This window comes from Leptosomus discolor, chromosome 12 (assembly GCF_034619465.1).
Source record: "Leptosomus discolor isolate bLepDis1 chromosome 12, bLepDis1.hap2, whole genome shotgun sequence".
Taxonomy (NCBI): domain Eukaryota; kingdom Metazoa; phylum Chordata; class Aves; order Leptosomiformes; family Leptosomidae; genus Leptosomus; species Leptosomus discolor.
The window spans coordinates 17,010,863-17,036,683 of NC_141402.1; the positions used below are offsets into that span (position 1 = coordinate 17,010,863).

The following is a 25,821-nucleotide window of genomic DNA, read 5'->3' on the forward strand; positions in this document are numbered from 1 at the left end:
ATACCTAACTGAAATAGTAACTTGTGAATCCTTGCTGTGCAGAAATGATACCTTTCCAGGTATCAGTGGCAGGCTGATCTGCAACTGGACACCTACTTGAAGCAATCCCTGCCTCTGTATCATCAATCTTGTCTAGATTCACTTCAAATAAAGACACGAGCTGGAAGATATTGGTGGTGTTTTCATTGTAGGGTTTTGGTTTGGGTTTTTTTCCCCCTTCCAGGAGGAATTTCTCAGCAGCGTTCCGCTGCGAGCTCACCTCGAAGCGCCAGCACCGAGCGCGCATCCCTCCGCGGCCGCCCCTCCGCGGGTCCCAGCCCGCCCCGCGGGTCCGGCTGGCGGGGGGGGGCGGCTCGGGGGCGGCCGGGCTGGCGGCAGCGGCGGCTCGCAGTGCCTCCCAGTGCCTCCCAGTGCCTCGCTGTGCCTCGCGGTGCCTCCCAGCGCCTCGTGACACCGCTCCTGGAGCTCAGATCCCCCTCGCGGCGCCCCGCCGTCCCCGGGCTGTCGGTCTGTCCGCCCCGGCGGAGGCAGGACCCCCCCCCCCCCCCCCGCGGCAGGGCGGGCAGCCCCCGGCGAGGCGAGGAGGGGCAGGAGCTGCCGGAGGAAGAGACGGGGAAAGAGCCGGAGCGAAGAGGACAGGGAGGAACGCAACCAGAGAGGAGCTCCAGGATGAAATTCATCTCTGCTTATTACTTGCTGCCTCTCTTTCCTGCGCTGGTCTTCGGCACCCGGTGAGTACCGACAGCTGTTTTGCTTCTAGTTCTCCTCTTCGCTTTTTTGGGTTCAGTGCTCTCAAGAGGAATAATACAGATTTTTACCGGGGTAGGAAGTTTAGAGCGGATATCTTCTCTCATTCTTATCTCCCCCCCCTCCCCCTCGCGATCCTCTGAAAGATACTAAGTCCTTTCTTGGTTTTCTAGGCTTTTTTTTTTTTTTTTTAATGATGTAAAATAGCTACTCCTGTATAAGTTGACCCACAGCTTGTGTGATGTAACCAGGCAGCAACAAATATAAGCTTTATATATACAGCAGTAAAAACAGATAGACTCTGTTTCATTGGAAGTAAGGAAGCCAAACAGCTGACATTGAGAACATGCTAACGTTTTCCCTTATGGAGTGCAAAAAAATATAAAGACTTGAACAATCTCGTCTCGGTTTATGTTTCCGTATCTGAACATAGAGCTAGAGCATACCTTTTTTACTGTGACACGCAGGTGAGGTGTTGCAGTGTTATCTTGACACCAGGAAACATGTTAAAAAGTTGCTGCAATCTAGAAGCATTCTTTTCTGTGCAAGTATAATCAATCATTGAGAAAATATGAACAAAAGGTATTGCAGCTTAAAAAGAAACCCTGTTCTGACCATGCAGTGTTCTGATAAGATAATGTATACTGCTCAATTGCTCAGAGATAATATATTCTCCATGCTGTAGACATAACATGTTCAGTAAAGAAAAGATAAAGCTGAGACACGCTATTCCATTGTCTTGATGTACACAGATGGAAAGTTAATGCTGGGTACAGAGCAGATCTGTTATAACGTCACAGCTCCCAGTTCAGGCTTCTTAACTTCCAGTTCCTTATTAGAAAATCAAGCCCAAATTTTGGTTGTGGTATTTCTCTGCTATGTTAGAAGTTTATAGGGTACTTATTACCAAGTCTGTAAAGCATGTGGTCAGAGTATGTACGTAGGCACGTTTAGCTGGGGAATGTGTCTTTCTCCTTATTCTTGGTCTCTTCCTGTAAAGCAGATTTTGCAGAAATACTGCATGTTTTAAGCCTTAATTGTCCACTGAGACGTAAAAAAACCCAAAACTGTGTGCCTGCTAAGTACTTTAAAGTCAGGTACGGCAGGAGCACATCTCTACATACTCAAACACAGGAAAACAATAACTATGGAAATCCCTGAGAGGGAGAAGCCTGAATGCAGCAAGAAATCAGGAATATCGAAGTGCTTCAATTACTTCACTTCTTTGGAGGGTGTTATTATTGGCAAGGGAGGGGTACTTCTATTTTTTTTTAACACTTCTGATACAGGGACTCCCCAGTGCCAGTCCATACGAACCACTCCAATGCTCTTTGAAATAGAACATTTGGAGGAAAATTGTAATATGTTGTGATTCAATAATTATCCCTTCTGATTTAAGCGGTCCAAGGAAACATTCACTAGCAGTCAAGTGTGAAACTTCTTGTCATTTCAGATTAATTATTTTACACTTATCTGTGAGTGATACATTCATTGCTCAATTATGCTAGAGTTAAAACGAGGGGAAGCACCAAGTCAGTTTTTGCAGGTACAGGTTTGTATCTTGCATGAGTATATGCAGATTAAACTGTAGTGAAGAGAGATGTGGAAAACTATGCTAAATGTTGGTATTTTATTGTTCTTGTTAAGTGTCTTACAAACTACTTGAACATTCAGAGGACTAAACTGGGAAAAGGTATCTAGTGTAAAGCCCTAAAAGCAGGTCCTCATCTTCTTGAGAAAATATTACCTGTATGAAGAGTGAAATGTAGCTCATTCTCAATAACTGTAAAAAAAATAAAATTCAAGTTCCTCCCTGTCATTCAAAAAATAGTTGGAAAGAGTATGAAGAAGTTGAAGTTGGTGTGTGAATACTAATTATGAACAGTATTACTCTGAGGAGTGGACATACTTTCATAGAAGTATAAATTTGTGGCACATGGTGATTTATGTTCTTATGTAATTGAGGGATGAAAATGATGAATGTGAGAAAAATTCCAGTTAAAATTCCACCCAAGTACAGTATGTGTTGCAAAGTGAAGTTTTGCTTTCGATACCAGATTGGTTATCCTGTTAAAAACGAGACTGAAACTCGACTGCAGAGTTGGAGATTAATAAAACTCCTGGACTACTCTGTTCAGCAGTTGCTTTCAGTCGCTTGATTTTTAACTGGCTGTGTAGAACATAGAGTAATTTTTCAATGCATGATGGAAGCTTAAAAAATGATACAGTGCTATCAATATGCCATCTACTGGAAAGAGATTATGGTTTAATCTCCTTCAGCAGAAGGCAATTCTGCCTGTAGCTGTTAATATTTGTTGTAAACATATGGTTAACTCATTGGTTGGACCCAAACAGGGTAGGTTTGCAGGACTAGATGTGTTTGCAAAAAGCAGGGTCTAACATCCTGCTGTGTGAAGTTGCTTAGCTAAGACAAAACGTCATCCTTGTAGGGCAGAAAGTTTTTTATCATAAGGATTTCTTTTTCTTAAAGTTTGTACAGAAACACAGTATCTCCATGTCAAACATTGGTGCTGAAATTGGTGAGCGCAGCTCTGCTGCAGGGGTGGACAGCTGCTGCTTTTTGTGGCGTTGCCATCTTTGCATCGTGTCGTGGTGGTAGTTTTGGAAGACCCCTGCATGCCAGGCCTGATTGTAAACAAATATGAACCGATGAGTTCAACTGTGTTAACACAGCATGTTGCCTTTTCTTATTTTGTAGTATTGTTAAAAAGAGGAAAATACACAGCTGTCACTTTTAAGATTGCGTTCGTTAGTAACTTTTGAGTTTCAGAACTGTATGCAGCTGATTTCTCAGTGGGGTCTAAAATCGTATGCATGAACCGAATGCCTATCAAATTAAAGAGAGTTCATGTTTTGGAAATGAACGATCTTTTCTGTATTACCTAAAGTCGGTTTTGGTGTGGCTTTGAGACACAATGGTGACTCTTAGTCATATTTCAGGCTGGTTGTAGTGCCAAAGAGGTAATAAGATTGAGGTGTATTTACCTATCCAGTTAACTATGTATTTTTTGATGGAACAAGTAAAAATTACTGCTCTAAAATCAGTCTCATAAAAAGTTATGGGGAACATTTTTGAAGGTGAATTTAATTCGGTGAAACTGTTCTGAAGTTTGTGCTTTCCTGTCTGCTTTCATATTTTCTTGGACACCTTGGTTTTGGCAGTTCTAATGTACTGGTTGTGTACATGTTACTTTTTTCATCCTATGCTGAAGACAGTGCAGTTTTTTCATACTGCTTCAGAAATGAGTCCCACTGTACTGAGTGCTCAGTGAGTGCACATAGCGTATAATAGGCTCAGGGTCTGATTCTGCAGCCGCCTGTGCGCTTTTGTGGCCCCAGACACCAAAATATTCTGACTGGAAAACTATTTGTAGAAGGGAATGCTTGCCTGGAGTCAGTCGTTGGGGTCAGTAACTAAGATCTGTGGTCCAGATTATCCTGTCTAATGAGATTTCCCTACTTTTAGCTAAAAGGACAGTTTCCTGAATGTTACTTGAACGTTACTATTGAAAGGCTGCATACTTTAATCTTTGATCACCCAACAAAATTTTTTTTTGTCCAAATGGCAAAAATCCAATTCCTTAGAAGACTCTTGGTATGAAACAAAGCTTTGGTTTTTTTTCTATGACAGTAAATTCTTTTCTGTTCACACATGAAACATGACAAAGATGTAAGACGTTGAATAATTTGAAGTAGAAATGCTTTATAGCTGAGAACACGACCATAAACCCAATAAGATGCACTTTAATAACAGTGATAGTATGACTACTATAGCAACTCGTCAAATGGATGTACAAAGAACAGGGCTGTAGAAGGCAAAACTCGTATTATTTTAATGGCAGAGAAATGGCTGGTGGTCCTTTCTTCTAAAAAATGCAGTTCACTGGTAGTCTTACTACACTGATGTTCCAAAGCAATCTGTAATTCATTTGCTTCAGAAGATTGCTACCTCTGTAGTTTGTACCGGAATAAAAGCAGTGTGCTCCTTTCCAGTAGGTGGATGTTGCTTAAGGAAGGTGTGGGTGTTGATCTGGTGTGTATGTCTGTTGTTGGAAATGATAGAAATATGGTGAATTCACTTACCTTATGAAAGATTAAAACCTGACTTAAATACTTGCCTTTTCCCTGGATGTATTTTCAAGGTCGACTATTTTCTTTAAGTTTGTTGAGTTTGGTAATTAATTTTTAAGGAATTTGAAAAAACTAGTATTTTTCCCTCCTTATAGATAAACGTGTATGAAGGACTCAGTCTAAGACTTGAGGAAAGATAAAGGGGAATGTGCTTGATGTTGTTATACCGGGATGAGGTGGGGAGAATGTTGAAAATCCTTGTTTCTAGTTCTTAGGCTGTTTCCCATCTCAGAAACATTGTGTTATAATCAGATGTTGAAAGCAAGTGGTTTTTTATTTAGACTAATGTGAGAGTAGAGGGAACCCTGCTCCTTTCTAGTTTTTGAGGTGGAAGAATGAGGCTCACTGTGTGCTAATGCCCTTGGCTGTAGCCACACCGTTGTTACATGCTCCAGCGGGTAGCCAAAACCGATTCTCACTTTTGAGATCTCAGGCTGAGGTCCAACAGTGTCATTCCTTTTCCCCATGATCGAAGGTGGTAGTAGGCTACTTCTTTAGCAGAAAAGATGGTGCATTTTTACTGTAGATTTGATGGATAACAGAGACTGTCTTAATATTGTGCTTTCTGAATTCTTCCGGAAATGTAGGGGCATTAGATCTATCAGTTGTCTCCTGCTTAGAATTCCTTTCACACTTACTTTTGCTGTCTGAGTTTTCTGGGCCATGAAAGCTTTCTGATTTCTATCAATATGGATGATGATGCATGTTTGGTTAATGGCTTGTAAGGACTTGTTTGAGGTACAGAAGTGGCATTTAGCATATGGCTTGCAACATTAATATACCTGAAGAATGATGTGCTTTGTTGTGGACTATGTTTAAACATAATGGGACAAATCTACCAGTGGCACAACTCCATTATTTCAATGAATGTGTTTAGCGTGATGACTTGCATAAGCAAATGCTGATACAACAAGCCAGAAGCAACTTGGTGAAACAAAGCCTTTTTCTTTTTTTGGGAGAAAAGTTTTGGGCTCCAGAGGTATATTTGAAAAGGACGAAAACCAAAAAGCAACAACCACCACCCCCAAACAAACAAAAAAACCCCACCAAAAAGCTCAAACCAAAAAAAAAAAACCCAGCCAACCAACCAAACAGAAAAACCAAACCACCAAATCTGTGGGCAGGAGGAGCTACTTCTCCTTCTCCCCTTGCATGAAGTCCGTGGGCTCAGGCATGCGTGCAGTCGCCAACCATACTGCCTTAGAGTCCGCATCCGCGTCGAAGCTGCAGACTGTGGCATAGCGCAGAGATTTTCAAGGTCGCTTTTAAACAAGGTGGGTGGGGTACCTCTCTCTTGTGTAGAGGAGTAAACAAGAACCTGGTGTAGATGGACTTCTTTGGCATCAGAATGACATTGCTTAAAGCTAGTTTGGGAATCTTTGTGCTCCAACTGCACTATATATGCCTGTAAGAATATGTGTGTGGATATACACGCAAATTTTAATGCTGGCCTTCTGTAATAATAGCCTTATGCTTCTCTGTGTTTGTCACCCTTCTACAATAGCGTGACCACACATTTTTTCTGTATGTACGTCTTGCACTTGGGGGAAGGGGTGGGGTGGGGTTTTTTAATCAAAACTTTCACGTTTTATGGGATTTTCTGCTGTTATGATAGGGCTAATTTTTGACAAAAAATTGTGCCCTTGGAAATGGTATACTTGCTACATTATCTCATTATCTGGGCTAAAACATTTAAAAGTGCTCCACAAATTTAAGCTCACCAACCTAAATTAGAAATCCAGAATGTAAGTCTTTCTCTATTTGGCCAGAAATACTAAAAATAGATTCTTTTGTGATGTTTTGTCATTTATATTTCTGATTTCTTGAATGTGAAAGGAAGAAGAAGAAGAAACTAAAATGAGGGGATGGGAAGAAAGTATGCTGCTAAAAACTTGTGTAACCTTCAGGAAAGATTTATTTTAAATTTGATCTAATCTACAGTCAAAATAGTCTTGAAGTTCCATGTGATCTCAGGTAAATCTTGAGGCTTTCTAGAATTCAGTCTTAATGTAATAAAGCAGTTGGAATTCTGCTTGTTGCGCTACGTATAATGCATTTCTGCCCAGGAGACTTGCCATGGACTTACTTTTGACATTTTAATGTATTCTTTGTGTTTAGAGAAATTGTAGTGCTGACGCTTTCCTGTTTCTCTCTCACTTATTAATTTATAGCTAGGGCAGAATATAAGGGTGTCTTAACCTAAACTTGTGATCTCTCTTTCTGTGAGAATGTGAGTTCTATATTGTTTTCTACATTTAACAGAAACCTGTTCTCAGACAGTAATCCTTATGAGGTACCACTTTGCGGACAAATAAACATCATTTGTGCCACTTGTCAAAACCAGTGTTTATTCTCATTGTCTAGTTTTGCACAATGGGTATGCCAGCTGTCTTGTAAGGGTCAGATCTGTAAATATTCTCTCTGTGGAAGACAAGTAACAAGTTTGTCAGGAAGAATAAAGATATTTCATACTATCCTTAAATCTTAATATTGTGCGAAGATTTGAGATGTGTATTGTTGTATTTGCTATTTCAAACACATTGGAGAGGCAGTACCTTTTGTAAATGCTGAAGAATAAATATGACATTGCACGAAATAGCAGTTTTCTGTGCTACTATAGAGTTTTCTTCTTTTCCTTCTTGTGATATTACTTAGTCATCTCACCCCTTACCTCATATCACTCCCATGTTTATTAATCTTTACTTTTACTGCGTATTATCTTAGCAATGCTTTTTGCAGTCTTCCTTCTGAAGTGTCTGCTGTGTTTATTGAAACAATCTATTTTGATGAATCACGAGAGAAATCAACGTGTATGACTCGGAAGCTGAAGAAGTAGGTGCGTATGGAATTTCTCAATATCCAACCTGTCGATAGTGCTTGATGGAAAGTAGTAAAGAAAAGTTAAAAAACTCTTGTGTGTTTTGTCTTCATGTGCTGTCTTGGGAAGATAAGGCTAATATGCTGCCAGCTAGTGTATTTTACCGAAATTGTTATTTTTTCCAGCCATTTATAAATTATTATTGTTGTTATTTGTGAATGGTCATATTTGGTCAATTTACATTCATAATTTCATTGTAGGAAATAGGTAGGTTTCCTTTTCATTTGCTGATTATGAATGTGGAAGCTGGTTGAAAAACAGATTTATTCACTGTTGGACAAATTGCAGCACCTAGAAAACCAAGCACGTATTTGCCGAATCCCGTCTAATCACAGAAGTAACACTTTTCCCTTTTAGTTGGAGATGGAGCTACAGCAGAACAGCCTTCTACGTTTTCCATACGAATGTCTTCCAGGCCACCACACTTTTACTGAATCACGTGTGTTATCATTGGCTTTGGTGCTATGCTCTCGCTTAGAGAGCTTCAGAACGCCTTCTATGAGAGGACAGGCAACCGGGGGTTTATGATGGGGTACAGTCTTTGTAATTTCACTATAGTATAAAGCTTTAACATATTTTCAGTAGCTGCTCTGGGTCTTTATAAAATTTGATTTAGTGGAGGGAGGTGGGGAGAAGGCAAATTACCTAGTGCTGTAAGTGGTAAACAAAATGTGATTGTTTACTAGTACTATATAGTTGTTCGATTCTCAGTACTTGATACTGCTTTTCAGGTGCTTCCGTGATTTTGTTGACGTGAATGACTAGAGAAGTAGGAACTGTAACTTTGTACCTCAGAATTGCTTGGGGAACCAGGGGACCTAGAGTGACAATAAGCCCAGTAATACACTGTGTCCACCTTACATATGCCATCCTTACCATGTCTGAATGATTTTGCAGTCATGTGTTTGTTTCACGCTAGCCTGCGACAACAAACAAGGGAAAAAAAAAAAAAAGTGAGATTTTACTGAAATGTGGAAAAGGAAAAAATGTGTGGAAAAATTGAACTGACAAGACTGAAGAGCAGCTGTGCTCTGGGTGGCATTAGATTGTCTGTTGAGGAAGTCTCTTCCTCCTTATGCGGTGTAATGAAATGTGTGCTCAATGTGCAGAGAGAATGTCTCTCTTGAAAATGGAGAAATAAAATCAATTTTACTATTGCTTCACTTACAGCTTTTTTGTAAAGAAATATTTCTCAGGATGAGGTGAATCTCAGCCAGGGTGCAAACCAAACAACTGTTTAGTAAGTCGCTGAACCTTCGAGCTGCTTTGCTGAAACTGGTTGGTTGATGATTAATTCTTATTTTCTGTGATGAAATATGCAACATAGCCATTGTATTCTTATTACTTGCTAGTGACTGGCAGAGTTCATCAGTCCTCCTGCAGATCTACCCCTCTTTTCTACGGAGAGTGCCGGAGTTCCTGGCATGTTCGCCTCTGGAAAAGGGCACTGGGGCTTTTTTGTTGGTTTTGTTTTGTTTTCTTCTTCCATCCATGAAGGGAGCCAATGTTTGTCAAGGGACCAGACATTTTAGAAAGTCTTAATACCTGTAATCTGCAGTGGATTTTCTTTAAGTGAGCTGAACAAATGTAATCTGATGCCTTTTGAATTTCAAAAGGGGACAGTATCTTGGCTGCACTAACCTTGTGAAAATCTGAATGTAAATGACAGCTACATGCTTTGAAAATTAGACCGTTATTTAGCTGCTGATGTGTATGAGGGATACCAAATAGTCATGGTAGTTAGCAGTCCATCCTGACCTTCTTTAGAAAGTCTAGCCTTGCAGCTTGCTTTGTTTCACTCTTAGCTGAGAAATAAGGTTATTTGGCTTAATGCAAATGGTAAGGCTTGGAAAATGAATCTGTAACCATGGTGCCTAGATGACAATGGGGCGGGGGCAGAACCCACAGCAGCATTTCTGCTGCTCTTCTGTTTCCTTCATTAAGCATCTCTAACTTCGCAATCAGTGCTATTTAATTTGGTGAAAAAGCAATGTGAAATACTGCTTTCTGTGAAACCTCTGTATTCATACATGAATGATGTATGAAAAAAATACACTCCTCAAGTGCATCGATAGTGAATAGAGACTTCCCTGCAGTTGCTTTTTTATTTACTTGTAAAACGGCTATCTGCTGTTCAGTATACACAGATGTGCTGTATTTGGCTCAGGAAAGCTTATGAAAGCAGACATTTAATTAAATATTTTTCTTTGACTCATACCTCTCTCTTTGTCCCTGTTTTAAACATCCTAGTTCCTTCCCTAATTTCTACTCAGCTGGAAGTCTTTTGGCTCAAGGGAAGATTGTTATCTGTTCCTGGAAGCAGAAAGAATTAAATTGCTGTAAAAACGAAATAGTAAAATCTGTTTTAAAGAAATACTAATTAGTTTTACAAATGAACTCAGAAAAAATTGCATTTCTATCTGTTTTAATGTGATAGTATGTGGTACTGCCTGTTTCATACATATCTAGACTGACAAAATTTAAATAGCTTCTGAAATAGCTAGGAAGAAATACAGGACATCTATGCTAGAACAAAGTGTTTAACGAATATATGTTCACTTTGTATGAGGTGAATCCCACTATCACTGGCTTACAAAATTAATCTGAAAGGCTTAACAATAGGTGATGTACAGAAGTTGACACTGCAGTCAGGGTTAAATATTATAGCATTCACTCTTCTTTATTGTAGGGACATCATACGTTTCTTTGCTGCTTAAGCTTGGTGCTTATATCACACGGTAAAACGGTACTTTTATGTGTAATGGAAAACCTTTCCCAATAACATTTAGTCATTACAGAAACATGAAGTATTTACTGTACTGGATTAAACCTGTAGAACAATGTGCTGTGTACAAGAGTGGTTGCTACCAGAGGAAGGTTAAAAAACTTTGGAAGAAGCAGTGTGGAACAGTTTTATTTGCCTTAAATATTTCCACATTCTAGGGAATGGAATGATCCTTAAAGTAGCTGGAACCATTCCTGTAGAAGAACATTCAGATAGAATCTTTGGTCATAGAATCATCATAGAATGGTTTGAGTTGGAAAAGACCTTAAAGATCATTTAGTTACAACCCCCTGCCATGGGCAGGGACACCTTCCACCAGACCAGGTTGCTCCAAGCCCTATCCAGCCTGCTCTGGAACACTGCCAGGGTAGGGGGCAGCCACAGCTTCTTTGGACAACCTGTGCCAGTGTCTCACTGCCTTCACAGTGAAGAATTTCTTCTTTACATCTAATCTAAATCACCCTATTTCAGTTTGAAACCGTTACCCCTCATCCTATCACTGCACTCCCTGATCAAGAGTCCCTCCCCACCTTTCCCGTAGGCCCCCTTTCAGTACTGGAAGGCCACTACAAAGTCTCCCTAAAACCTTCCCTTCTCCAGGCTGAACAACTCCAACTGTCTCAGCCTGTCCTCACAGGGACCTCACCTACAGGCCCCTAATTTTCTTCGTAGCCCTCATCTGAACCTGCTTGAGTGGGTCCATGTCTTTCTTGTGCTGGGGGCCCCACAGCTGGATGCAAAACTGCAGGTGGGGTCTCAGGAGAGCAGAGTGGAGTGGGAGAACCACCTCCCTCGAGCTGCTGCCCACGCTGCTTTGGATGCAGCCCAGGATGCAGTTGGCTTTCTGGTCTGCAAGCACACATTGCTGGGTCATATTCAGTTTTTCATCTACCAGCACCCCCAAGTCCTTCTCCCCAGGGCTGCTCTCCATCCACTCATTGCCCAGCCTGTATCTGTGCTTGGGATTGCCCCAACCCAGGGGCAGGACCTTGCAATTTGCCTTGTTGAATTTCATGAGGTTTACATGGACCCTCTCCAGCCTGTCAAGGTCCCTCTGGATGGCCTCCCTTCCCTCCAGCGTGTCAGCCGCACAACACAGCTTGGTGGTGTCAGAAACTTGCTAAAGGTGCACTCAGTCCCACTGTCCATGTCACTGACAAAGATATTGAACAGCACCGGTCCCAATACCGACCCCTGAGGGAAACCACTTGTCACTGGTCTCCACTCGGACATTGAGCCATTGACGGCAACTCTTTGAGTGCAACCGTCCAGCCAATTTCTTATCCACCCAGTGGTCTATCTGTCAAATCCATGTCTGTGCAGTTTAGACACGAGGATGTTGTGTGGGACAGTATCAAATGCTTTGCGCAAGTCCAGGTAGGTGACATCAGTTGCTGTTCCCTTTTCACCAGCGTTGTTACTCCATCGTAGAAGACCATCAAATTTGTCATGCACAATTTGCCCTTCATGAAGCCATGTTGGCTGTCACCAATCTCCTCCTTATTTTCCATGTGCCCTAGCATAGTTTCCAGGAGGATCCACTCCATGATCTTGCCGGGCACAGAGGTGAGACTGACTGGTCTGTAGTTCCCCAGGTCTTTCTTTTTAAAAATGGGAGTTATGTTTCCCCTTTTCCAGGCGGTCAGAACTTCACTAGACTGTCATGACTTCTCAAATATGGTGGATAGTGTCTTAGCCACTTCATCTGCCAGTTCCCTGAGGACCCGCAGATGCGTCTCGTCGGATCCCATGGACTTGTGCACCTTCAGCTTCCTTAGATGGTCTTGAACCTGATCTTCTCATAGAGTGGGCTTCATTCTCTCAGTCCCTGCCTCTGCCTCCTGTGACCTGGGCAATGTGACTGGAGGGCTTGTTGGTGAAGACTGAAGCAAAAAAGCTGTTGAGTACCTCAGGCTTCTCCATGTCCTGGGTAGCTAGGTCTTCCATTTCCTTCCAGAAAGAGACAGGTTTTTCCCTAGTTTTCATTTTGTTACCACCATACCTATAGAAAATTTTCTTGTTGCTTTTGATGTCCCTGGTCTGATTTCATTCTATCAGGGCTTTGACTTTCCTAACCTGACCCCTGTCTGCTCAGACAATTTCTCTGTATTCCTTCGAGGCTACCTGTCCTTGCTTCCACCCTCTGTAGGCTACTTTTATTTGTGTTTGAGTTTGTCCAGGATCTCCATGTTCATCTATGCAGGCCCATTTTCGCCTGACTTCCTCTTTGTTGGGATGCATCGCTCCTGAGTTTGGACGTAGAGTACCATGGGATAAAGCCCTGGAGGGAAGAGGATTCCAAGGACAGTCTCCTAATAAAGCGAAGTAAAAAGTTAGCACTTTCACCTCAATTCCAGGGCAATAGAACAGAATCCTCTTGTGCTACAGATACATGTGCTCCATATACTTTAAATGTCATAAACAATATATGCCTAATGCTGACTTAAGGGTAAATCTTTCAGTGTTCTATAGATACACTGATTTATAGTGTGTACGTGTTTAAATCTCCTTAGCACTCGTTATTTACCACACACTAATGAGGATGGAGAGAATTCTTACCCATTTCTTGTTAATTTAATGAAAAAGAGTGGCAGTGGGAAAGTCTCCTCCTCTGAAGTAGATGACAAAACATCATTGCGTGTGCTGGTAAAAAGAAACTAAAGACTACAAAATTGTATCCAATTCCATTAGTGTATTTTTTGAATGTAAAAAGATCTCTTTCGCTCAAGGGTAAATACATAAATATGTATGGTGTATGTGCCTCTCTGTAAAGGATTTCTAGTTGTAGATACATAATGAAGTATGAAAAATTGATTTTTGGCTATCTTTTCTCAGTGGTTTGAATAGATATGTATACTTCTGCTTGTATAGAATTAAATGCTTCAAAACAGCTGAATTTTTTTTTTTCAACAGCTAAGGCATCAAATTTTAATACGTCTTTTGCAGTCAAAAATATCAAATTATTTTTACAAATAACATTAGCCTTTAATTTGTTATATCCTGCCACTTCCTTCAAATGCAAGAAATTATTCTGGAGACAGGCATTGTTTCTGGCAAATACGTTAATCTGGCATTATTCTGCTAACTTCCACTTTTGGAGTGTTTTGGTTGAACAGTCTTGCACTGCAGTGTAGAAAAGATAGAGGCTTTCTATAGATACCTTGTATTTCAGCAGAATACTATCTTTAGTTGAGAACGCCATTAGTTGCTGCCATTATGGCATAGGTCTAACACTACTGAAGAAGTAACGAGAAATTGGGGTGCATTAAGAAGAGTTTGGCCAGCAGGTTGGGGGAGGTTATTGTCCCCCTCTACTCTGCCCTGGTGAGGCTACATCTGGAGTACTGTGTCCAGTTCTGGGCCCACCCAGTTCAAAAGACAGGGAACTACTGGAGAGAGTCCAGTGGAGGGCTATGAAGATGATGAGTGCACTGGAGCATCTCTCATGAGGAAAGGCTGAGAGTCCTGGGGCTCTTTAACCTGAAGAAGAGACGACTGAGAAGGGGTCTTATCAACACTTATAAATATCTAAAGGGCGGGTGTCAAGAGGACGGGGCCAGACTCTTTTCAGTGGTGCCCAGTGACAGGACAAGGGGCAACGGGCACAAACTGGAGCACAGGATGTTCTGGTTGAACGTGAGGAAAAACTTCTATACCTTGAGGGTGGCAGAGCACTGGCACAAGCTGCCCAGGGAGGCTGTGGAGTCTCCTTCCCTGGAGCTATCCAAAACCCACCTGGACACAATCTTGTGCAACTTGCTCTAGATGAACCTGCTTTAGCAGGGGGTTTGGACTAGACGATCTCCAAAGGTCCCTTCCAACTCCTACCGTTCTGTGTCTGTGTTGTCTTAAATGCTGACTCAGCAATCTGTTATCTTGGTGGGTTTTTCCTAGCTAGGCTGGGTTATCAGTGTAATCTCCCGTCACGGCAGCATCTGGCACATCCTGAGGGCTGTTCCAAACAGCTCCCTTATAGATGTGAAACTGGGTACTTTTGCGTACTCTTTTCTTAACTGGCTCTGAAGCTTTTGCAAAGTTTGTGTGGCAAGCACCCCTCCAAATCTATTTTAGAGAAAGATCCAGATCTTTTCAGGCCTCAAATCCTTTTATGAACTGGCAGCATTTCATATGACCTCTATATCCGTGCTAAAAATGTTAGTTGTGTTTTGAAAATGACTAGGCTTGTAAAATTGGATTTCAAGCATGACTGGACCAATAGTTGGGATGAGTAGAATCCTGCATCTGTTTTTGAGTAACAATAAGAAGAAATAAACTGAAGCAAAAGATTTAAAAAAAAATAAATCATGCTTACACTACTTGAGGTAGCTGGGCTTCAACGTATCTCTGTATTACCTTTGATAATGAATGAAAATGTCAGTCTTCATACAATTTTTACATACAGAGATGACAAGGCGTTAAAAAAGTTATCTGTGATATATGGAACTACATAAATGACAAGGCAATGGCATTATGGGAAAAAATTGCTAATAAAATTATGACAATCTGCTGTCCTTTGGATAGATATCTGTTGTTATAAACTAGTAACTCTACATTTAATCAATACTCATTTCACTACTTATTTATTTTCTTGAGATATGCTGCTCTTACCATACTGTAATCATATTATAATTACAGAAATAGTAGAAATAGTAACCTCCTGTGGTTGGTATTTATGCTGATTTACAGCGGCAAGGATTTAACATTCCGTTTGAATGGATATTTTAATGATTATTTCCTCACTGCGGTACTTTAGCCTTTTGATCCATGTTACAGCACACTGTTCTTCAAAGGAAGAGAGTAAAGTAATGGTAGTCTTCAGTCAACAGTTAGGATATATACTTACAGAAACCACTGGGATTAGAAGATATTGATCTATAAAATTGTATCGAACAATAGTAGTACTAACTTGTGCAAGGCATGTGGCTGGAGCAAAGAACAGCGTTCATTCTTTCACCATCATTGCTGTGCCTTGCAGCCTCGTTTTCAATTGAGAAAATTCTGAATTGATGAAGTGGTCTGTGTTAGGCTTCAAATTTTTCTTTGTGTGGAGGAGAATCATCAACTGTAGAATACCAGGTTGGAAGAGACCTCAAGGATCATCTGGTCCAACCTTTCTTGGCAAAAACATGGTCTAGACAAGATGGCCCAGCACCCTGTCCAGCTGAGTCTTAAAAGTGTCCAACATTGAGGAATCCACTGCTTCCCTAGGGAGATTATTCCAATGGCTGATTGTTTTTGTTACAAAAAAAATTCCTTTTCAAAAGAAGAAAAATGGGAAGGTTTCTTTTGCTGTTTCCTTTCCTTTATTCTCTATTTCCAAAAGCTTTTGGGAAATGAAGATATAAAGGTTGATGTAAGTGGAAAAATAGATGAAATCCTGCTTTCATGAAAAGCAGCTGTGGGTGGTTTTGAACATGGTTAGGGTCACTACTGCTTAATTTGATTTGGGTTTTCAGCTTGTCACAGTCCAAGGATCTTTCTTAATATGCTCATGTAAATACTTGATTCTTAAAATACTCAGAAGATCTGGATTTCTGTTAATTCATTTGGAGTATTTGAAAAAATGAATGGCATACAAACACATGAACTGGTGGGTTTGATACATTTCTGGCTAAACTAAACTGAAGTTCTCTCTGGTTAAACCTGTATAATGAATGTTTGTTGCCACAACTTAGGATATGTACAAGGAGTGGAGGTTGGTTTTGGAAGTTCAATTGTCTTCCAAATGTTGGAGCAAGACTAACAGAAGAAAATAACACTTTCAGTAATACATGAAAACATGTATGTATATTCATAGTGAACATCAAGATGCAATCTTTCAAAGATTAGTCTCAAAAAACCCCAAAACCAAACAACAAAACAAACTCCCAAAACATCCGACAACTCACAAACACTTTGAAAATTAAGTGATTACTTAAATGGATATTACAGTGTTAGAAATGTGTTCTGTCTCACTCTTAATCTTTGTTTAACAATTGCTTAGACACTTTAAAACGTTTCAGGCCATATTCACAAGACCACTGTGTTCATGCATGGAAAGAGAACAAGAAATTGTCGCGTACTCAGTTTAGCAAAGACAGAACCAAGACAATACTCAAAGATTTTTTGGATGGACAATTCCTCTCTTATTTATAGACAAGATGGTTGCAGATTATTTTTCAATTTGGCCTTTGATCTTTAGCTCTAATTTCTCTAAAATAGAAAATTTCACTGGGTTAAGGCTTCTTGTGTGAAAGGTGGTTGGCTTTTTAATTCTTGTTGTTTCCAATTATCCCCCACTAGAAGAACTTAAGTATGAGATTTTACTTAAATTTACTTCATGATTTAGATCCTTGAACTACTGACATAGAGTGAATTCCAGTTTTTCTTTCTTGAAACCCTTTTTTTGCTAATACACACTTGATTTACTACTCACTTTAAAATCTATGAAACCGCAGTAAAGGTGGAATGCATAATATACAGATATGTCTCTGTTTTTTCTTCAACAAGTTTTTGTTTTACAACCTGCTAGCATATTTACTCTGCTGTTCTTGGTTCAGGACCTATGGAAAAAAGTTTGTGCATCTTGCTTACTTGATTCTGGGGCTATGAGGAGAAAAGACAGATTCTTGATACAAATCAGAGTGAGTGTCACTTGTGTTATGGGAATAATCTTTCAGGATTTGCCCACTTCCCCGTTTACTTTTGACATGTTTGGTTATTGGCATGGTTTGGCCGGGACAGAATCACAGCCCAGCAACGCTAGTATTAGCAGTTTGGAGTCAGCCAGGGCAGCTGATCTGAGTGAGCTACAGGGGCAGCCCACACCGTAATGTCGTGGTCATTATAAAGGGGGAAGGTTGGCTGAGGAAGGGAGCTCCCATGGGGTTGCTGCTGAGGTTCCTTCTGTTCCTCCTCCGGCTTTTCCCGAGGACTGCTCTCCGGTTGATTGTGATTACTGGATATTTGTTTGGCTGAGTATAACTCTATATATCTCTGTTGATATTGGCGGTTTCATTAAATCTATTTCGCTTCAACCCACGGGTCTGCTCTCCTTTTTCCGGATTCCCATCCCTGCCTGGTGAGAGGTCATTGGGTGATAGAGTGATCTTTTAGCCCTAGGTACAGGCTAAATGTAGACAGCTCATGAAGGGTACTGTTCTTCAGCAGCTTTATAACTTCCTATTTGAATAGAAAGTGCAGGAATTAACTGTATGTTCTCATTGCCCCAACTTTATAGCATCCTGCTGCCAAGCACACAAGGATGCTTAGGTGTACTAAGCATCTGACTTAACTTCCTTTTATCTTTCTCTGAGAGCCATCTTGTTCTGTGTAATAAAAGGCATTTTGCTTTCAAGTTTGTAGGGTTTCTTTTTATTTTATGAATGATATCTATGACTATCTAACATGTTTGCACTTAATGGGTATTGAATGGGTATTATAGTAGTTGTGAGACACCTACGAACTCTATAGTGTTCCAGATGCATATTTTAACAATTCTAGTCTGTTTGTCACGAGTGTTCTAAGCCGTCAATGCTTTAAAAGTTGTTTTCCTTTTGTTTTTCTTGATGTTTGCTACTGAGAGTAGTTCACAGGACATTGCTAGCTCTCTGCATGAGTAGTGGAAAAAGTGATTGGGCGAATGTTCCAGCACTCATCAAATTATACCAATCAACTTAACGTGCCTTGTAATATACAGAAGTGAAGAACGTGGGCATGCTGATGCTGTACTTCAGTTTATCTTAGAATTCAATAGGCAACTCAAAAGAATAAAGTGTGTATCTGTAAGTAATTGGACATTGCACATCAGCAGGAAGAGCTGAAGGATGGCTCTGTTGAAAACTAAATCTGGATATTTTAATGTTTAAATTACATCTGGGTCTGTGCCACAACGAGGAAAAAACAATCTCCCCATTTAAGAGCCCCTATCTGAGGTCAGTGACTACTGCAACGTAAGAATCACTGTAGTCCCTTCCCACGTTTAAGAAAGAAACGCAGTACTGTGTTTCAGGGTGGAGCAGGCTCAGATCATCAGCTGGCATCTGCAGCTTTATTTCAGCTATGGATCTGGCTGCTAACCAGGTGGAGACATCTTTTAATTGTGAGCCAGTTCAATTAGTACTTTCAACGTTTTGATCCAAATCAGACTTGATTCCTAGGCTGAGATGTGTAAGAACAGCCAGTGATCAAGGTCAAACATGAAAAATAATAATGCTAGATTACCTCTTGTTTCCAAAACTAAACTAACCCCTTCGAGAACTGCAGCGCATAAAATGGACCTCCCTCCAGACTTCTCATGCAGGAATATGTTCTAGCCTGTGTGTATTTTTCCACCCTTCCAGACTGTATTCACTTTGTGTGATATTAGTCAGTCTAGTGCCTAGCGCTGCCTTTCTTGCTCACCTGCATAGCTACTTCCAAAATGCTTCTGCAGCAGGCGGAAGACATGGAGATGAAGAAGAGAAAAATCAGATGATTATGTGGATATAATGATACTCAATACATCTCTTTCTAATCACTCACTGTCTTTTACTAACAGACAAAATCTGTGCTAAGAGTAGGCTGTTAAAGTAAACTGTAGTAGTTGAGTCTACTTTTGTGGGTGATGCTTTTTTCTCCTTTACCTGCTTAAGTATTTCCAAAATCTGGAAACATCATTAGGCTGTCAGTATTATTCCCTGTTGCTAAGTCAGTGGTGAAGCTTGTGGAGAGCACTAGGAGCAAGTATTTATCTTGAAAACTTTGAGGTGATTTAGGTGGAAATCCATTTCTGTTTATTCCAGCAAATGGTATGAAGACTCTGAAATAAAGAGTAATTTACTTCACAAACTGTTATTGTTTTTAATATATTGAGCACTAAAACATAGTCTTTAGTGTTTTCTCAGCTTGCCTTATATATTGTATGGAATGCTTAATGTTTGCTGCTAATGAAGCAGTGACTAAACAAGCAGGGCTGTAGGGCTCTGTATTGAACACGGTCTGAAGCTACAAGTGAGTCTGTTTTACAATGTACTGGTTTTACTTCCATGCTGTGGTAACCAGCAAGATCTCTCTTAAGACTGATATGTTTCAAGCTTGCTTTTTTTTTTTTTTTTTTTCCTCCTGTGTATTCACTCAGTTCCTGCTGAAAGCAAATGATAGTGGGTGTTTTTCATTGAGTGAATTGTGCATGCTTAAGCTTGCAGATATTAGGTATTTCTTACAATTGGTTTGTGCCATTTTTTCTTTTTTTTTGGTAATATTATGACTGATGCTGTGTTAGTTTTTTAGTCTAATGTACTTGTAATTATTACTATGTTTGCCCTTTGAGTGTCAGGAAAGAGAGCATACTCTTCTAATTAAAAATGTGGCTTTGTGTTGCCGTGTGAAAATAGCAATTCTCAGATTTCCACTAGCAGTGTCAGAAAGTATACAGATATATTTGGTACAGTGGAATGTAGATATAAGATGCAGTGCTCGAGGGGAAATATAAGGTAGGATGGAGGTAGTTGAGACATAGCATGTAGTAAAAATGCTACAGTGCAACTGTACTGCAGTACTACCTTTGTGCTACTTTGCAGTCCGTGCCCAGCTCTGTTTTATATCACTCAGATTCACTGTGCATGCCTTTGTCTTCAAACCTATCTTTGACTAGGAGGAAAGGGTTGTGTGATTTTTTTTCTTTTACTCCCCACATCCCCAGTGTAGTAGGCAGTATTGTAAGCTTCAAGTCCATGGGTCTTCAAAAATGTACAGTAAAGAATTGCATCATTACATTATCTTACATTCAGGGAACTGAGTTGAAAATATTTCTGGTTTAGCTTTCATTATAGAATGAAAGGAATGGGGATAGAAAATTGGTTCAGCTTCAGGAAAGAGGAGAAGGCAGGTAATGGAGTGAGAAAGCACTGTTAGAGAAATAAATGGAATCTAAGCCTCAATCTATGATACTCAGTGATGTCATATGTATTAAATACCAGTGTCAGGAAAGATTCACATGGTTTCACCAGATGACTAACATATGTTGGACACACTGCAGTGAGACAAACAAATGTTTTTCTCTGAAAGCAAGCCTGTAACTTTGGATTTTAATTCCTGCATGAGCTGAAGCACGAATTGTTGAAGAAGTTGGTAAACGAAGCACAACTCTAACAGTGGGGATGCAAAGAAATGTGTTCTCTTTGTTGCTCTCCCATGGTTTAAGCTTGATGACTTAGGCAGCTCTGAAGAGAAGCAGCATCTCTAAGACCTGTGCGTTTGGAGAGTCTTGCAGTGGGTGTGAAAGATCTGCTCCGATGCTGCTTGGAGAAGCAGTGCTGAAAATGTAACTTGTAGAAATACAGCTGTCGTCTTGCGGTGAAATTATTTCCAACAGGTAACAGTGACAAAGTGCAGTAGTACTTCTGGAGGAACTGATAAGTAGTGAAGGATGAAGAGGAACCATTGCTTGACAGAAAAATAAGGAAACAAGTGACTTTGTAAAAGACTGTGTCACAGTATTGCGGTTTCCTTTGAGATTGACCATAAAATTTGCAGGAAGACTCAAAGAAATAAGGTAGAGGAAGAATTGAAACATGAAGCCGTATGCATGTGTGTCTCTAAATCAAATAGTGAAAGAATATAAATAGCTTGAATTTTCTAGTAAGATGACAGAAGAGCCAGTTTACCACTTTCTTATACCTTACTTTCCTAGTGTTGAAATATTAGGTCAGAAATGTGCTTGTCTTAGCTATAGAGCAGTCTGGATGGATTCCAACCCAAGGTCAGAGTCATGCAACAGAACTGGATCTTGTACCTACGCATTCGTTTAGCTGTGCTCCAGCTTGTCAGATGGTCTTAAGTTTGTTTGTCTGCACTAGAAAACCTATTACCTTTATTGCATTTAATTTCATGCTGCTATTTTTCTCCCCAAAGGAATTTATGGGAAGAAGATGATGGAGAAAGGTTTTGGATGAGCAGAACGTGTGATGGAAATGATGGACTCTCTCATAAAAATGCTGAGAGGGACATGCTGATGAAAAAGAATCCTTGTTTTCCTCTTGGGTCGTTCCACTGGCCTTAGGAAATGACCTTTCTCAATGTTTTTTGGTAAATACTGACAGAATAATCTGAGCAGTGTCATTAGAGCTGTGCTTTGAAGGATAATGAGCAAAACTTTTAGAGAGCAAGACATCAAAACTTATGCTATTTAGAAGCAGAAATAAAGAAGATTATGCCTTGTCTTTTGAGATAAAAACATTAGGGAGTAATCTTCAGAAATTAACTGAGAAGAGAGATGCATTTTGACCTTGTATCAAACCTACATACAACATCATTTCGGGTAGTTGTTAGTCCATGATGTTTTTGACAGTTGGCAGTACTGTGCAAGTAATACCTGCTTGGGTGAAACCAGGAGGACGTTATTTGCTTTGTTAAAGGTGGTCAGTGTGTGTTTGCCTGCCTATTGTGTTTCTCAGTGTTACACTAAAGTCAAAACCCACGCCAGTCCACCTCTACCCTCACACCCTAAAATCTAACTCTGTCAGAATCCCACCATGACAAAATGGTAAAGAAGCTGGTATACTTTAATTGCTTTGTTATGAAAGCCTGTGCTATAATTGAAGGACATGGTTTTACTGTGGACACAGTCCTTTTCAGCAAGCCTTTGCACCAGTTGAGTCAGCTTCTTTCGTAGAGTGTTGTAAGGAAAAGGTTATGGCTGAAATGGTGCCTTCAGGTACTGATGTGTCTTTGTAGGAAATATTTCCAAGAACACCTGTTTCTTCATCTTTATAATGCCCTAACTATGCTCAGCTGAAATAAGGGAAAGTGTTGATACTGGTGGTGCTTTTCACAGGCCTTCCTCTTGAAGGGCTGAGGACACTGAAGTTAATACTTCTATCATATAAAGTAAAAAAAACTGCAGGCACTGAAAAGAAACTGTGGTCTCCAACCAACAAATCTTTAAATATTGGTCAGTTAAAACTTATTCTAGGGGGGAAAAAAATTAATATTACTAACTTAGAAATTTTAACAGTATTAAGAATCTTTTATTTTGCAAGTATAAAATGTAGTATGAATATAGTCATTAGCTATTCCTTAAAAATAGCGTTCCTGGAGCAGTGTTTCCTTTGAGTTACAAAGAATTATTGTAGGAGAGAAGCGAGACACATTTTGAATGTTCCTTGTTCTTCTTGTAGAACATTAGTAAACTTTAGACTGAATTTATGTGGCTTTTTCTGAAATATATACTGCTTACCTCATCTTTTTTCTCTTTATGTCATTTTTATCTATAAGCAAGATAGTATAGTATTTGTAGCTTTGGATCATAATTTATGTTACAGGGTTATGATATTTAACTCTTAGTAACCACAGGTTTTTTAAATGGAAAGTCAATAGTTAGCTTTTCCAAGTTTTGATAATCTGCTTCCACTGAAGTAGGTTATAATGAAATATCAGATAATTTACATTTCAAAACAAAAGGCTTATTTCCTTCAGCCCTAAGGATTGTTTTTTTCTTGAGGTGTTTTTTTCGGAGATTCAATAGGAACCTGAGGCATAACGGCGTATAACGACTTGCAGCCTGGTGTAAAACCCAGAAAGGACTGGTGCCCACCTCCTCTAATCAATCACAAATGTTTGATTGTTCACTAGTTCATAGCTGCAACCTCTGGTTTAAGTCAGTGGACTGAAATCATTTTACAATATGCGCCTTTATAAAACGCTAATGCACAACAAGTTTTAGTGAAATGTAGTTTCTGACAAAATTCAGACGTGGTAGGTTACTGTTGAATTCTTTAATGAAAAACTATGGTAAATGTTTCTTACAAGGAAGAACTTTCACATCAACTAACATGCAGTGACATCACGTATGTTTTCTGCAACTCATCAGTTGGAACTTGGAGACACTTTAGATCAAGCGTATAATTTTCAGGACAAAATGTTGTGTTAGAAAGAATCCTGTTGTGAATGAAAATTATGTAATTATTTTTACTTAGCTGGTGTGTTTGTAGAGAATGGTAATGTATTAGCTGCTGCTTACATTATTTCAGAATAATCCCTGGAGTTTTGTAGTTCAAAATCATATTTCTTTTCAGCTGTTATAAGCCGATTATAAAAAAAAAAAAAGAATCGCCCTTCTTGTCAAGCTACTGTATTTGATTGCTAACAGTTCAATATTTCATTAAACAAGAGATTTAATGGAAAATTGGAAATATAAAATAAATTTGGTTAAGAAAGCCTAAGAAAAGGTGGGACCTGGTTCTGTATTGAACATGGCTTTGTTCCTCTTGGTTTGTTAAATATGATCTGTTTGTACTTTTAAAGCGAGGTGTTGCAGTTATAGTACATCTTCTAATTTTCTCTTTATAAGCCCTATGGTGAAACATTTATGTTACTACAGAAACACAAGATCATGAAGAATTAAACTATCATATTAGCATAACTTTTAAGACTTGTTTCTTTTCTGTTGCTTGATTACTTGACTTGGTAATAATGGACACAGTATTTCCCGGAAAACAAAACAAACAAAAAAGAAACCAACATAAAAACCCAAACAAAACCAACTCAAATGAACCAAAAGCTTTGGAATAGCAGTAACAAGTAATGTTTTGAATCTGGCAGATTAATAGTTTTTAGAGAGACTCTTAAGCTTTTGATATAAGCCCCCATATATGCATAAGTAAAACCAACAAAAATAATGAAACTACACTATTACAGTAATGCTTTGGTTTTATTTTCTGTGGACTGAACGTTGGTCTTACTTGAAATCAGAAAAAAACCCATGTCATTTACCTGACTGAAATCAGAACTTGTTCTTATTATCAAGAACTGTGTGTAAGTATTTATTGGATGAATCCTTGCCGACAACACTTGAGAGTAATACCAAAATAGAAGCTTGTTTCTTATTTTACTGTAGACAAAGCAATGTACGACTCTGATCAAGTTATGTTTCAGACAGTGAAATTAGACTCCTCCATCAACTTTCCTGTTGTGAATTAACATCTAGATTTTATACGTGAGTAACCTCTAAGGGAATGGTCAAATGAATATGGTTTTAAATGTGTTTTCAATACCAGCAAAGTATGGTTATGATTGATACTAACAGAGAAGCAAGCACTTGGGTAAAAAGTAGAAGCACCACTATGCGAATTAATGTTTAACTGCATTCTGATGCAAGTGATGAGGAAAGTTGAAGTGTAAACTTTATCACACGTAAGAGTCCTAGCACATTTAGAATAATCCCAGTTATGCTAGCAGAGTTCAAACTGAAGAACATTTGCAACCATTCCTAGTGAAAATGAAAAGAATTACATAATACTGGTAGTTCAAGCAGCTTGGGGACCCTTGAGTGCAGACACTAGGAAGGTGCCATTGGCCTTGGTAACTCTGGATGTGAGGTCCAAGTAGTTCTTATCAAGTGTGACCATATCCAATTGAGATAGAATATCATCCAGCAGACTCCAGAAGAGAGGTATAGCAGGTCTTACTTGTAATTCAACTTGCCTGGATTACTTGTATCTTAAACAAGAGTAGACTTATCTCAAAGAGCTGCAGTGAACCTCAGTATCTCCTGTTCTATCTAGCTCATAAGGTGTTTTCTGAAGATGATGGTGTCAAGATAAATTTGCTATTTGGAGTCTTGCTGTGTTTTTTGGTTACTAGTTTTATGTAGTCTCTAAGCAGGCAGAAATCAGATCTGCTGAGATAAAGGTTATTGAAAAAATAATGATGTTCCTGAACTGGAGAAAGTTATCCTCTTTTGTCAGTTCTGTTTGTGGTATGTAGCAACCTGAGATTGTTTCCAGGCTTATCTGAGCAATTCTCTGCTAAAATTCCCAACTGAATGCAACTGTTCCTTTTTAAGAGATTCTATCTATGACTGTGAGCATATTAGCTGCTCTGTTACTCAGTTTTCTGACAATAAAATGATGGTAGGAAGTACTCTCCTTCTTTGTATCTTGTGAATCATAAAACTTATGTCTGATAAACTCTTTGGAAACTGGTATTTATTCTGGTTCCACAGAGGAGAGATCAAGAACTCTCATATCACGTGCAGGTCTATGTACTTTAGAATGATGTGAAATATTGTAAAGTGTTGTTTAAAATGCTTACTGTTTAAAAAAACATATTTTTTTTTACTTTAATTTGAAATTATGAAGATAACCAAATGGTTGATGGTCCCATAGCGTAGCTTTTATGACTTAATACATATCTCATTCTGATAGAAGTACAAAATTCACTTTAGTCTTTTATACGTGTGATCTCTACTGTGTTGTAATTTGGCTACAAATCTTTTACAAGGTTATTTCTTTAAAAAAAG

At 39.3% G+C, this 25,821-nt stretch overlaps 1 protein-coding gene across 3 annotated transcripts in view; it reads left to right on the forward strand.

The window, feature by feature from the left end:
- Window positions 1-645: 645 nt before the first annotated feature.
- LUZP2 (leucine zipper protein 2) overlaps window positions 646-25,821 on the forward strand; it is a 201,006-nt gene continuing 175,830 nt past the window's right edge. For all 3 annotated transcript variants that reach the window (XM_086472209.1, XM_086472208.1, XM_086472206.1), the window contains exon 1: window positions 646-731. In XM_086472209.1, the coding sequence (XP_086328335.1) occupies window positions 670-731 (62 nt within the window). In that variant the 5' untranslated portion in view covers window positions 646-669. The remainder of the gene's footprint in view (window positions 732-25,821) is intronic.